Source organism: Falco cherrug, chromosome 10 (genome assembly GCF_023634085.1).
Source record: "Falco cherrug isolate bFalChe1 chromosome 10, bFalChe1.pri, whole genome shotgun sequence".
In the NCBI taxonomy this organism is placed as follows: domain Eukaryota; kingdom Metazoa; phylum Chordata; class Aves; order Falconiformes; family Falconidae; genus Falco; species Falco cherrug.
The window spans coordinates 25919710-25934158 of NC_073706.1; the positions used below are offsets into that span (position 1 = coordinate 25919710).

General features: G+C 41.9%; 1 protein-coding gene across 1 annotated transcript; it reads left to right on the plus strand.

Moving 5' to 3' along the window:
- Positions 1 to 738: 738 nt before the first annotated feature.
- Positions 739 to 14087, plus strand: RCN1 (reticulocalbin 1). The gene is made up of 6 exons (XM_055722761.1): positions 739 to 1018; positions 5456 to 5649; positions 7239 to 7417; positions 7954 to 8014; positions 10924 to 11123; positions 12027 to 14087. The coding sequence occupies exons 1-6, from the start codon at positions 798 to 800 to the stop codon at positions 12132 to 12134; spliced, it is 963 nt and encodes a 320-aa protein (XP_055578736.1). The 5' UTR covers positions 739 to 797; the 3' UTR covers positions 12135 to 14087.
- Positions 14088 to 14449: the final 362 nt, after the last annotated feature.

Consider the following 14449-nt stretch of genomic DNA (forward strand, 5'->3'; position numbering starts at 1 on the left):
AGCATGTTGCATGCAATGACAGCCCTCCCTTGCAGTGACTTACAGATGTAGCATAGGAAAAGGAAACAGACTAGCTACAAACCAGTTACTTGGAGTAGATACTCTTAAAATCCTGAGCAAAATAAATTGTAGTTGAAGGAATAAACCAAACCTTGTTCTCTGCTAAACGATTTGGGCTTTCTCCTGCGATTTTCAGGATCTGGAGTTGGCTTCCCTTACAGTGCCAGTGACCTGTCCCGATAAATACCCTCTGACCCTCTGTGAGAGTGTTTATTTTTTTTTTTCCTCCTACATGGTATTAGCTTGCTGCTACGCTCAAGACAGAGCCACAGGGTTTGTGGTTTTTTTTCTTTTCACTTGTAGCCTTAGTGTTACTCGCCACACTCCTGTCCCTAACGGCGGATGGCAGCAGGAGCTCCCCGCCCGGCACTCCGGCTGAGGAAACCCCCGAGCGAGGGCGACGGGAGCCGCCGTGTCGCCGAGGCGGTTCTGCAGAGCACCCGAGCGGCGGGTGCGCCGAGGGCTGGGGACCCCGCGCCCCCCGCGGACCCGCCCGGCGGGACCCCCCCGCTCGGAGCCCCGCGGCGGCCGGGCAGCTCGCACCGCCGTGCAGACGTGGCGCCGGGCCGGGCCGGGCGGCGCTGCCGGTGGCCGCTGCCCAATCGCGGCCGCCCCCCCGCCGGCCGGGGGAGGAGCGGGGCGGCTCGGCGGGCGCCGGGCAGCGGAGCGGGGCTGCACGCGCCGCCCGGGCGGACTCGCGGTGCGCGGCGGCGGGGCCGGGGCCGGGGCGGCGGGGCATGGCGGGCGGCGCGGCCGGGGGGTGCGTGGCGCTGGCGCTGCTGCTGCTGCTGCCCGGCGGCCTGGGCAAGCCCACGGCGCGGCAGGAGCGGGCGCGGCCCGGCGGGGCACAGCACGACGACCGCCCGGGCTTCCAGTACGACCACGAGGCCTTCCTGGGCAAGGAGGAGGCGCGGAGCTTCGACCAGCTCAGCCCGGAGGAGAGCCGGGAGAGGCTGGGGTAAGGGGCGGGGGGGCCCGGCCGCGGCAGCGCGGCGGCCTGCGGAAACGTGGCAGGGGGAGGGCCCGGGGGCGCGGGCCGGGCGGCAGGAGGAGCGGGGGGCGGTGCGGGGTGCTGCCTGCCCGCGCCGAGGGGCGGGTGCAGGGGCGCCCGTACCCCGGGACTCCGCGCTTCGGCGGCTCTCGCGCCCCGCTGCGCGACCAGCCGTGATTCCTGGCTTTGGCGTGTCCTCCCGCTGCCCGGGCCTGCAGCAGCGAGCCTGCGGGGGGGAGGGAGCGGCTGCGGGTGGTGCTGTGCCTGGTGCTGGACAGACCTCACCCGCTGCCGGGGGGCTCTGCTGCTGCCGCTCCTCACCTCTGGGGCACTTGCCCGGACCGCATTAGCGTGCTCCGAGTTTAAAGCATTCCTTCTTTACAGCTCCGTTTGCGAGTCCTCTGGACATCATCTTCACGCAGCTTTCCCACTTGTGGCATCTCGGCTTACAGCGTTGCTCTTGCTTCCAGGCTACTCTTTGCACCAGGAAGAGTCCGTGCAACACGTCTTATTTCACTGCTTCTCCCTCCTTTACACCTATGAGAAGTCAGGTCACTTAATTAGAACTAACTTTAACAGTAGGTAAAGAAAGATCGTTGTATGTAGTTACTAACAAAAAAAATTATCTGCATGTTCTAAGTTTACCTTTGCTTTTACCTCCTTTCTATAGGGAATGGTACTTGCAATACGCCAGTCTAGTTCTGTCGTAAGCTCTCAGCGCAGTATCACCGTTATCTCACTGACTAACCTCTTGATCCTTCTGGAAGCTGTCACTACTATTTTTCATGTATCTCAGTGAATAAGCAGATAAAGCAGTTATCAGAAACGACCAATTCCATCCACATAATTTCAAGAAGGAGTGAAAGAAACCCTGTTCTCGGTTTACATGATCTGTGACTTAGATTCTGATAAAGTGTATCACTTGAATGGATATGCCTTTATAAAATTGGTCTATGCTTATACTTACACTAGTATAGATATTTCAGCTGGGGCTATGATTTAACAGTAGAGCTGTTTTCGAACAGTTTTTATAAACTCAGCAAGCAAGGAAGCTTAACTTTTAGTGATCTCACTGTGTGCACCTTGGAGAGGTGATGAAGGTCTGTTAAGCTACGGCCACAGTCAGTAATCTTTTACATGGAGGTGACTAAAGCATCCCTCTGAGTGAGGACCAAAGCCCACTGTGCACCGGAAGTCAGAGATGTGGTTTCCTGGGGAAAGTTAAGGTTTCTTAACTTTCAGTGTTTCCTGACCTTGTAATTTCAGATAGCGTACTGGGAGGTAGAGGGGAGAGAGGATTTTTAAAACATTTCACTTTCTTCTTTTTATTGTGGTTTAGTAATCAGATATACTGAAAAAAACAGTTTCATTATGGACAACCTCTGCAGTGAGGGTCACAAATAGTGTCACTTCTCAGCAAGTGACTGGCCTTTCGGAGGAAGACAGATTTAATGAAAAGTTATTTTTAAATGCTTTCTGGGAGAAAACCAGGAGCATATAGTCTGCTGCTCTAACCAAAGTGCATGGTGCTGCATTTGTAAGTCATTTTACCTTGCTTAGGAAGGGTGCCAACATATTGGTAATCCTAATGACCAGTGCTAGAATTGGATTCCCAGGGAAGAATCACACGCAGCCCACCTATGTGCAGTACCACAACTCACCTGGCTTTGGAGAAGCATGACACGATCCTGCTGTAGCATCTGACTGCTTTAAGGGACTGGAGGAGGGGAGTGGGGCTGCAGTCCTCTGAACCTTCTCCCTGCCATTTGTGACGGGCCTATCATTTTCAGAGAACATAGAAAATGGTTGCAGATCCTCACAAGATAAATATTTCTGGGTTTTATACAGTCCAAGGCCAGAGTTTATCAATGTACGATTGTACTCATGTCAGGTGCAGAGGGGGAGCCTTCCTCTTTCAGCCACTTTAGTAAATTTCCGTGCCCCAACTTTGTTTCATTACCAGGTGGATGTCTTTGCAGACTGGCAGCTTAAATTTCTGCACTAGCAGGTTGTATGTACTTTTTGCATGTGCCCTCTAGCTTCCTTATTATGGGGGGGGAGAAACTAACACTAGCTCCCACTTCAGTTAAAGGGAGAAAGTAAGCTTTCAGGTACCACACACTTGTGCATGTAAATTCCTGTGTGTGCACTGGCATTTAATGTGCTCCTTAAGTATTTGCTGTATTTGAGAATTAACTATTTAAAATGAAGGCACTGAGGCTATTCAGACTGATTAATTAGCTCCATTAACAAAAGTTAGAATGATCCTGAACCATTTTGTAGGTAATTATTGGTATAAAAAAGTGAGGTCCACATTTGTACAATAGCTTCTTACCTCTGCCTTTGGGGGCCTGTAGACAGCACTTTCTTTGTCCTCATCTTCAGCTGGGAAGCAGAGTGCAATAGTGTTCATGGATGCAATGGACCTATAAAAACAAGTGAAAAGGAAAAGGCATGAAGCATTTTCTGGTAAACAATCCTGACTTATTTTGTGTTAAAAAATACCAAAGAGCTACTAGTAGAATCATTTATTATAGCTAATACATTGAACAATAAAAATAAATACCAGCTAAACCAATTAAATTCATCGTGGGGCAAATCTATTGACAAATACTAGTCCATTATGCAGTGAAAAGGACCCTTGGCAGTCAGTTCCCCATGAGACTTGCACAAAACAGAAAAGGTCTTGCAGTCAGTTAATTCATACTTTACTACTTCAGAAAGCAAATTGAGCTGCCCCTTTTGTCCACCTGTAGCTCAGAAATAGCACATTTATAAAGTCAGTCTGATACTATCAGACTCGCACAAGACTGCTGGAAATTCAGCAGAAGCTGCTGCTGTTAGTTGACTCTACTAACCACTTTCTTAACTAAGGCTCAGGAAAAGACACTGCTTCATTAGTTGAACAGTTCCAGTTGGCCAGGGTCTGTTTCTCTAGAGAACCAAGGTCTTGAAAAAAAATATTTTTAAAGTGTAGAGCTTTCCCCTGTGTCCTTTGGCTGCCTGGAGGTTTAGGGAGCTTGCCTGTTGAATCTCAAGTCAGGATTTATCTGACTATTCTTAGATATAGATCTAAGAATATAATCTTAGATATAATATAGAATCTCCTATTCTTACAAATAACATATAACTGGTCCTTAGGTATGGTGATTCCGCCTAGGGGAAATGGTCATTCAGATTATCTCCAGTTGGCCACTGGGTGGTCACTGACCTAGGTGCAGCGCAACTGCAGACTGTTTGTAGCGATAACAAGGGTTAACACTGCTGATGTGCCTAAAGCCAGCCTGGATGCAAAGAAGAGACATGGTGCTAACTGCCCCAGTTCCAAGAGCAGGGTACATAGTTTCCCACAGGCCAGTACACAGAATAAAACAACACTATGACAAATGTACGTACAATTTGTGGGATTAAAGCTGCATTCTTATTTTAGATAAAGGTTTTTATCTGGTCTACCACTACAGCTGGGACAGAAGCCAGTTTTACAAGCTCAAACCCAAACTGGTGGTGTTTAGCAATTACAGGCATCCCTTGAGATCGGTTGCAGATAACCTAAATGGTAGAGGAGAACATTGCCTCTTTTTTTTTTTTTTGTTAAAAGTTTTTCAGGTCGGTTTTATCTGCAGCTGTGTGCAGAACTTTTCAAAGATGGGAGTTTCCCTGGGAGTACACCAGTACCTTTTACTCCTGCTGATTTCCACAGGACTTAAGGCTAGCAGCTTTACAAAGGACAGTGGCTTATATCCTAACTGCCAGTAATGACTGAAGACCTGCTGCAGAATAGCTATTGCTTTAGCAAGCAACAGGCATTCCTGGCAACACAGGCAATATTGCTTTTCATTAGAAAAGACAGACAGACATGGAAGGACAGGAATGGAAGGGAAGACTGTACATGGTGTACATGTCCAACATTACATAGTCATATAACTCACTCCACCCTAACGTCAGTCTGCTGGATAGCCACAGGAGAAACTGCAGTTGTCCACAAAATCCTAGATTTTTGTCCTGGTTGCCCCCAGCAAGCTCTAGTACAGGTTTTCTCTCGAAGCAAAGTTAGTGTCTCCTACTTTGAGCCCAGCATGACCACTGCCTATCGACAGTGAACAGGTGCCCCTAAATTAGTAGATACAACATAAGAAATCCAGGTATTATTTGGGGTACTTTGTTCACTAGTTTTGATCGTGCGAGTTCTATTTCAATTATTCATAGGAATATTGAATAATGAATAGAGACGTACTCCTTAAGAGTCTACAAAATGCAAGGAAGTCTTGACCAGTAGGACAGCTTTATAAATTCTGGGTACTCAGTTTTTGTGGAAAATCACAGCCAGATAAAGATTGCTAAAATTGGACTGACATGCAGTTTGTTTTTCTGTCAATTCTTAAGGATGCTGGTTTCTTTTTACAGGAAGATCGTGGATAGAATAGATGACAACAAAGATGGCTATCTCACAACAGAGGAATTAAAGAACTGGATCAAACGGGTACAGAAACGCTATATCTATGAAAACGTGGCTAAAGTTTGGAAAGACTATGATCTAAACAAGGACAATAAAATTGCCTGGGAAGAATACAAACAAGCCACATATGGTTATTATCTAGGTAAGATAATGTTTTCAGATTATATGTTCAAAAACTGTTGAGATTATAAAGCATGATGTCATGCCTTACAGTCAACAGGAGTTTGGTGTCACGTTTAGGACTCTTGAAAATCACATTTAAATTTTATAGATCCTCAGAGGTCAAAAGCAGTTCTTAGTTATTGCATCCATTTCCACATGAGTACCAGCACACAGAAGGTTTTATAGAAGCATTATTAAATGTACTGCCAAAGATGAATTAATATCTCCTTCAGTGAGAAATATATTATTTTAACATTAAAAATGCTACTTTAATTTAAAAAAATATATAATTACATAATTAACCAGTATTTGTTAATTCAGTCTCTAAAATCTTAAAGAGTCTAGGTGCTAAAAATTTAGGCTGGGTCTAAGCTATAGCAAAGTTATTAAGAGTTCTTGCAGAATAGCAAGCTTCAGATTGCGATCAACTGCAAAGGAAAACCCTTAACAAATCAGGCAAAATAAATACATATTAAAAGTATACCTGAATCTTCCCCCCGCTCCCACATACATCCCCTTTGCTTTTTATAAGTTAATGACAGGAAAGGAGGAGATGACTTAAGCTAAAGAGCAATGGTGACAGAACAAAAAATCAGTATTAATGAACCACTTATGCTTACTGGAAACGGGGAGACATTCTACCGTCTCCAGTCTACCATAGAGGCAGTTTCTGGAGCGAGTTTCTAGTAACAGTAATAATTCCAAAGTCTACCTTAGATTAAAATGGAGACTATTACATTTGTGGAAGGAAATACTTGAGACACAATCCCTGCAGCAGTTATCCCTGGGAGCCCTTCTCAGCCCTTTGCTCTCTGTAATCCCCAAGATCCAAAGAACAGCTACTACGTTGTGGTCTTGTGTTAACACACACCTAAAATTGCCATCTGTGATTCCTGGCGTTGTCTTTTTCAGCTGTTTGTCTCCCAACATGTGAATTGTGAAATTGTTATGAGTATTTTTCATGTTTGAAGTCAGTTTAGTGGTCCTATTTTAAAAATTATATCAAATACCATTCATTTTATGCCAATGAACACCCTGAAAAAAACTTCATTGTTTTAAACTGAAAATAATTGTTAGGATCCCTGTAGCAGAGGCGTAGCAGTTAGATAGTTTCAGTCAGTCTGCCACCTTCTGAAACTACTTTTCTTTGGTCTGCTTGCTTTTTGAAACTGAAAAGTTGTGTAGATCATACTGATTCCTAAGACGAATAAAACTTCAGTGAATGAAATCTACCCCAAATACTGCCTAAGCAGTGCTTGTAAAAGCAGATTAAAAAAAATAAATCTATAAAGGATAATACACAATACTGCAAAATACATTATCCTGGATTGCAACAGAAGCCTTACTCAGATGTTTATCTATACTACTAAGTCATCTTTAAAAATCAACGCAAGCACTTTACCCCGAATTTAAAACTTGACAGGAAAGAGAAGTTCCATTTTAACACAGCAGCTCTTCTGGCAATAAGTCGTTATATTTCTAGACTTTTAACAGAAAATTGGGGTGCTTCATTGTGGTAATATGTTTTAAAAGGAACATACTTTTGAGAACATCTTGATCAATTTGCAGAAAATCCAGAAGAATTCCAAGATGCAACCGATCAGCACAGTTTTAAGAAAATGCTGCCTAGAGATGAAAGACGATTCAAAACGGCTGATCTGGATGGAGACTTAGCTGCCACTCGAGAAGAATTCACTGCTTTCCTTCACCCAGAGGAGTTTGAGCATATGAAAAACGTCGTTGTCTTAGTAAGCAGAGCAAAACCAATGCCACTATTTTTACTTCTTTTTTTTGAATGAGCTTTGAAGTGTATCTCTAACCTTTCCATGCAAGCTTTAAAAAGACACACACACGATAGCTAAGTGGAGAACAGGAAGGGATCCCTTTCATGAAATTCATTTGATTTAGAGCTCTCTGTATAAGAAAGACTTGTTAAATGCACTTAGACACCTCCTAAATGGAATCAAAAACAGTCCCGGAGCACAGACTTACACCAAAATAAAAGGAAGGGTATGCTGACATGCAGCAGCCAAGTGTTTGATGCAAGCTTGTATCTGACCCTAACTTAAAACTTAAGCATGGTGTCCAGTTCATTCTTGCAGGGAATTTTTTCAATATGAAAGGATATTTGTATATTCATTGTATAAACAACGATCACACTGGAGTCACTGAGAGTACTTTTGCTGTGTACAAGAGCTGGTTGAGGCCTCAAGATGATCAAAGATGCGAGTAGCCAGAATTCTCAGTTCTCTCTTGATTACTTTGATGCAAAACTATTTTCCAGGAAACCTTAGAAGACATAGACAAAAATGAGGATGGTTTTGTGGATCAAGATGAGTACATTGGTAAGTGTTGAGATTTGTTTCTTATATAATCTCCAGTCCATTTATCCATCTCTCAAATTTGCAGCAGTTTTAACAACTCAAAGATTGAACTCCAGGTCAACTATTTTAAACCAACCATCCAATGCAGAAAGTTTAATTTCGTTTTAGGCAGATACCAACATCACCAGCAAAAGATTCCTCACACTTTACAGCATAAAATTCTCATCTTATTCTCATATAATTTGGCTAAGAGGGTCTGGAATAATATTTTTCATGACAGGAATGTTGTCTGTATCCTTGACCACATTAACAGCTTTTTGAAGGCATTGTTTAGAAATGCAGGAAGATCAGAAAGCGTATTAGTCTCTTTCCAAGTCTGAATGGTACTTGACTATGCAACATCGCTGGGAATCACATATTTGAAACAAGAATATTCACCTTTTTTCTACTAGTTATTGTCCTAGTTTAATTACCAAGTAAACCCCCATACTTTTCTAAGAGCGATGCCATTATGTTTTGTCTGGAAATAGAAGATGCATTAAAAATGAACTGTGTAAAAACAGCACCAAGTTTTGAGATTCTTAGAGAAGTTGTGAAGTACGTGAAAGTTAGCTGTGCATTACTTCAGTGGCAGAAAGAGAACAAAATGAGAACCAGCAGCAGCAGATCAGTTCCAGTTAATTTGCACAAACCTCAGTCACACTCGGCAGTTGGCTGCTGTCTTGCACTTGGACCTATGAAGACAAAACGGAAGCAGGACTGGAGAGCAGTGGGGTATAATGCATTTTAACCTTTTGAATCATTATGCTGATACCAAAAGCTACCTTCTCCCACTGCACTCACTTTGATGGGTTTTAAATCAGGAAAGTAGAACCAAGAAAGCAATTAGTGCAAACTGAGAGGAATCTTTCTGTTTCTAGTGGTGCTATAAAGATCACTTCACATATAATCAGGAACAATATACACACGTTAATTAATGGCAGGGGGGTTCTATTCCTTGTAAATTATATTTAGCCTCAAAATGTGAATGCTATTCATTTATGACTGAAATAACAGAGCAGCATAATTTCCACAGTAATTTCAGTTCATTCAGTGACATTACCTACATATAATTATAAGGTAATTGTCAACATTTGTTACCATGTGAATGCTGGTTTTTCTTGTCTTCTATAGATAGGAACATAGAATGTTCTAGTCACGATCACCCCACATTGGCGAGGATGATAAAAATCAAATTGACAGGACATGTCAGTTGCTTCAAATAAACAATATAATTTGCACTTTAGAAAATGAAAAAAGAAAGTGAATGTGTTGTCTGAAGTTTTCTTCATGAGTTGAAGAAAACTGTGCTTAAAATATTCTTACTTCCCTTCTTCGGATGTTTGGTTTTTTTTTTTGGTGATGAATCTGGGGTTAAAAAACAAAGAGAAAACCAAATCTGTTCTTTGGTCATTTATATGGAACAACAAAAAGTAGTCCAAAAATTTCAATCTCTAGATCAGATGTTTGATGGGAAATCTACTGAAGTTTATAGAGCGATCCCTCCCTCCCTCCTTCCTTCCTCCTATTTTGTCTTTTACAAAATTTGGTTTAGGTTTTACACAAGCAGCAAAGCAAAATATCCCTAGTCATGTTAAGCAGGGAAAACCAAATTCTTACTGTGCACGAGCAGGTAACAGTGTTTTAGGGACATTGTGGACATTCTACTAATAGAGAACTTCAGCCTAGTGTACATGCTCACACTGCAGGGTCAGGGGAGGTTATTCCTAGATTTGAGACAAGCATTTATACTTCCTATAGATACCAGCCAGCCTCTGGCCCCGAGGTGTACTTTTCCATAGCACATCCTTGGAAACCAAACCCAAAAGGCATAGGAGCAGTATCACAAAGCAGGCTTTAATTATAAATAGAAAAGTGGAAGGCTTGAGGAATAAGCAGCCCTGATGAGCAGGAAATAATTGATTTGCCACAGTGACCAGAAGAATGAAGTGGACACACTGCTTATCATTTGGAAGGCCTGTGTTGTAAAGAACAGTTACAAATCACTTGCTTTTAATAATCACTGCTATTCTCCCAACTCTGTTTATACAGATAGCCGCTGCCACAGTGGCATTTTGCTGTTGATGCTTCTTAAATATAGCACAGGACTGACATGCAGAGCAGCTCATGTACATAATCTCTGCATCCTATGTCACAAATGGTACTCCATCCCAAGGTACCAGTCTATAACAAGTGTACTGCCTGTGGTTTCTCACAGGAACACACCACTGGTTCGTGACTGCTCCAGGTCTGTCTTTGTAGAGTACCTTCTACTGGAGTATGCTGCAGCACTGCATGATTAGAAAAAAGAACTCCTCTACTAAGACAAATTTCTTTTACATGGACCTCTCTACAACCAGGACAAAAGCATTCAAGTTCCATTTAGCAATTTTTGTTTTCCTAAATTTCCCCTGTGCCTTTTTTCTCTTAACCACTCTGTTGGCTGGAGTCTGATCTTATCCACAAAGACATTTGCTGGCAGGGACAAGATAAAATTGCTGAGTTCCTTTCTCCCCATGTGACTGAGCCTAGCACTAAACTAATGATTGCTATTTAACTAAAAGCCCTTCAAAGAATTTTATTCATTCTGAAATTCAGTGGATGATGGCCTTTGGACATGTTCACCTCTCACATTACCTCACCAGCAGTGCACAGTTACAGTACAAGGGTAGTGTAAGAATGGACACAATCACCAGCAGTGAAGAAATAGGCCTGAGAGAAGATACATGCAGCTACTCTATTTACACACCACATTTCCTTTTCTGTACAAAAAAAAGCTGTGCAAGTGAGAAGTTTAGTCTTCCTCTGAGGAACACTGTGCAAATGTCTTTAGTTTATGCGTAATTTGTAAATTAAATATGACTTGAGTAAGACCTTTATTTCCTCTTCAGCTGATATGTTTGCAAATGAAGAGGGTGGACCAGAGCCTGACTGGGTGATTACAGAGCGTGAACAGTTTTCAGATTTTCGTGACCTCAACAAGGATGGAAAGATGGACAAAGAGGAGATTCAGCACTGGATTCTCCCCCAAGACTATGATCACGCACTAGCTGAAGCCAGGCACTTAGTCTATGAATCGGATGTAGACAAGGTACTTAATACTCCAGTATACTTTTAAAAAAGTTATATCAGGTCTTGTGGTTTTTTTAAATGTTTGCAATATTTTATTCCTAATAATAATAATTTATTCCTAATAACTTTTCTTATTAGTACACTTCAAATGGATTTATAGAGGCTAGAATTGACAGTGGTAATGTATCAATGCCAATTTCAGTTGATGGGGTTAGACTCACAAAGTAGAAGTATTAAAATACAGTTTAAAATACAGCTCTAGAAGTCCCCTTAGAAACCTGGAAGTTTTAACACAGTAGAAATACTTTCTTTCCTTTTAAGAGTTGTTATAGCTTTTGCATGCTAATTTATTTTGCAAGATAAAAACAGAAGAAACATTACATATGATGTAGCACACACCCCCCACCCACCCCCCAAATACACATCTTTGACTCAAAGACTGGCTCAATACATCTGCTTCCTGTAACATGGGAGATTAATGGTTCAGTAGAACCTAGATGATGATCTTCAGAAGTGGAATGTGAGCAAAGTTGGAATCTGAAATGCACAGAGAGCATGTAAATTGCTAACATAAGCAACCGTCTTCCACAAAATACACCAGAGGATTTACATTTTTACCATCAGGAAGGCAAAGCCAAACCACAGGGCAAAACTGCATACCAGATAACCCGTGTACTGTTTGGCAGTAAGTTAATTACAAAGAACTTTCAATTAACAGTTTGACCCAGCTGAAGCCAGTGGAACTTCTGTCTTTCACTGGGGTCCAAATTGCACTCACTGTGACAGCTACAGTGATTCCCGAGTCTGCAGTCTGCCGCTTTGAAGAAGTCTTATTTCCCAGGGCTCTTGTGAGTCTGTGCTGGTATATCTTTTACTTAGCTTTGAAAATGTTCTTATAGACATTTTATTTTCCTCCCACCAGGATCAAAAACTAACGAAAGAGGAGGTTCTAGACAACTGGAATATGTTTGTTGGAAGTCAAGCTACTAACTATGGGGAGGACCTCACAAGAAACCATGATGAACTATGATACAGCAGAGCAACCAGTATGCCACAGACCTTATCTCCACTTTACCGAAATCACTGTGTCCATCCCCTCTTTTGGGGGAAGATGGGCAAGGGACACACTCACAACCGAATGACTTACATTAACATATTTTTAACATGCCAGCTTATTACCTCAGAAACTGCATAGGAATAGCTTTTTACTCTTTTCACATGGTTAAGTATGATATCTAATTACTACAGTTTTATTTTGGGAAAAATAGGAAGGTAACCTCTCTTAATAGATTAGAGCCTGACCTGGAAAAGGCACTTCTAAAAACATAATTGCAAGGATCTTTAATAGTGAAACATTTTCATCAGATACCCACTTTTACTATAGTGAAATGCAGCTAGGATTAGAAAGAAGCCTAATGTTTCAACAGACTTAAGTTATTTAGTCATCTTTTTTAATAGCATATAATAATTTAGAGTTATACTTTGACCCTCCTATCCAGAGAAAAGGTTTGACACAAGATTCACAACCTTTTTCCCCACACTGTTTTTCTCTCCTAGTTTGGATCAGAGGTGCTGCAGAAGGTATCCAGCAGCCCTCTGGTTCATAGCTTTGCAAGTGCAACATGTACAACTGGCCCTTCTCTCTAACCCCCATCACACTGCAGAGACAGCACATGTGGCCCAACACCCTGTGCCGACATTCCTCAGCAAGGGTTGTAGAGTTCATAGTGACAGCTGCTCCTTCGACAACAGAATAACGTACAATTGTTTGTGGGCTGTTGGTTATGCTGTTTCCTGGGAGGAATTATGCCATATGGAGCATAATTTATCTCGCGCTTTTCGCACTTTACTCAAGCCATACTCTTGTTCACGCAGTGTGAATGGCAGCAGTTCTGTGATGGAGAAAGAATGAGACATATCACCCCTCTGGGCCTTCTGTCTTCTGTACCACATAAGAGGACAGATTTATGTGGCTAAAGTTCTGGGTTTGTATGTATATACATATATATACATGTTACTGAAGCAACTACATGAGGACAGCTTTCCTTCCAAAGAAAGGAGTAAGCTTTCCACACAGGTGCTTTCTTTTTTACTGTATAATGTGAGCTGTTACATGTATATTTTTATATACCCAGCTTAGATAAGTCTGGTTGTTTTAAAATGTACTGGTTTTAAAATAAGCACAATAAAACCAATACTTCTTTTTGATACTATGAAGGTGCAATAACACTAACATGGGCTAGCACAGAGAAATGATGTGAAAGTACAAACCAAACCTTTAAAGCCAGTAGTTCCCAAAGCACTGGGTCATTGGCAGCTCCTGTAGCACTGGGTGGTCATCTACAAACAGCAGTTGGACATATGGCACCAACTGTTTTCTCTTCACCTCATTAAAAACAACGAAAAATAAATGCAATACACATAGTTGCTATTGCTGTGGCTAGAATTTGTTCTTGACACTAATGCTGGGAGATGAGGGCTCTGCAAGGGTGTTCACTTGGAGGTTCTTTGAAGGTTTGATGTACAGCATCACACGCTGCGATTGACGCACAACCATCCAGAGAGGAGCTTTGAGACTCCCAGGTTGTGATATACTTCAGCAATTTAACAAATCTGTGAAAATCATCATGAGACAACGGAGAACTGTGACCTCCATAAACAGTGTCATTTTCATAAGGTCATAGAAGAGCTGTGGTGTAATATTTTACATCTTTCAATTGCAGATAATTAAATCTAGATACCAGAGTCTGGCCAAGATTACATGTTCTTGCCTCCACAATTATTAAACTTGGGTGTGCACTTCTTATGACATTGCCAGCAACGTCTCTGAAAGTCCCTACCTCTTCCACTAACAATACAGTAGGACAAATGTCATAAAACCTAAGTGAACAGGTTTTGGTTTTCCAGTACCCTGAAGTTAAATAAATGCCTAAATGCAGTGTTATCTGAGAAGCAATAAAATTGTATCTTGGCACATGTAAAAGATTATCTGTTTTCTTTATGACTTGGATTTGGAAAGGTTTATTGTATTCATTAACCCTAACAATCTTAACTTTTTTTTTTTAGCAGTCCTTTCATACTAAAAATGTAATATTTTTATGTTTTCGTAACAGAATTGCAGTACTCTGCCTTCAGCTTATCTTCTGTGGTTTCAGGAAACAATACCTTAAAAGACCTCAGAAAAAGCTTGTTTCCTGCAAGTGAAACTGCAGCTCAGACTGGATCCTAAGCCAAGGATTTTCACTGAAGCCCAAGGGAAGGTTATTTGCTAACTCTTGTTGAAATTCAGTGGGAGTTGGGTGCTGAGACACTAAGCATCATTGCCTTCAGCTAAACATGACACTT

Excerpts from the sequence above, each read along its gene's own strand:
- RCN1 (XM_055722761.1), top strand. The coding sequence starts at position 798 with ATGGCGGGCGGCGCGGCCGGGGGGTGCGTGGCGCTGGCGCTGCTGCTG. Across the intron at positions 1,019-5,455 it reads GAGAGCCGGGAGAGGCTGGG|GAAGATCGTGGATAGAATAG; the intron begins GTAAGGGGCGGG and ends TTCTTTTTACAG. Across the intron at positions 8,015-10,923 it reads GGATCAAGATGAGTACATTG|CTGATATGTTTGCAAATGAA; the intron begins GTAAGTGTTGAG and ends TTTCCTCTTCAG.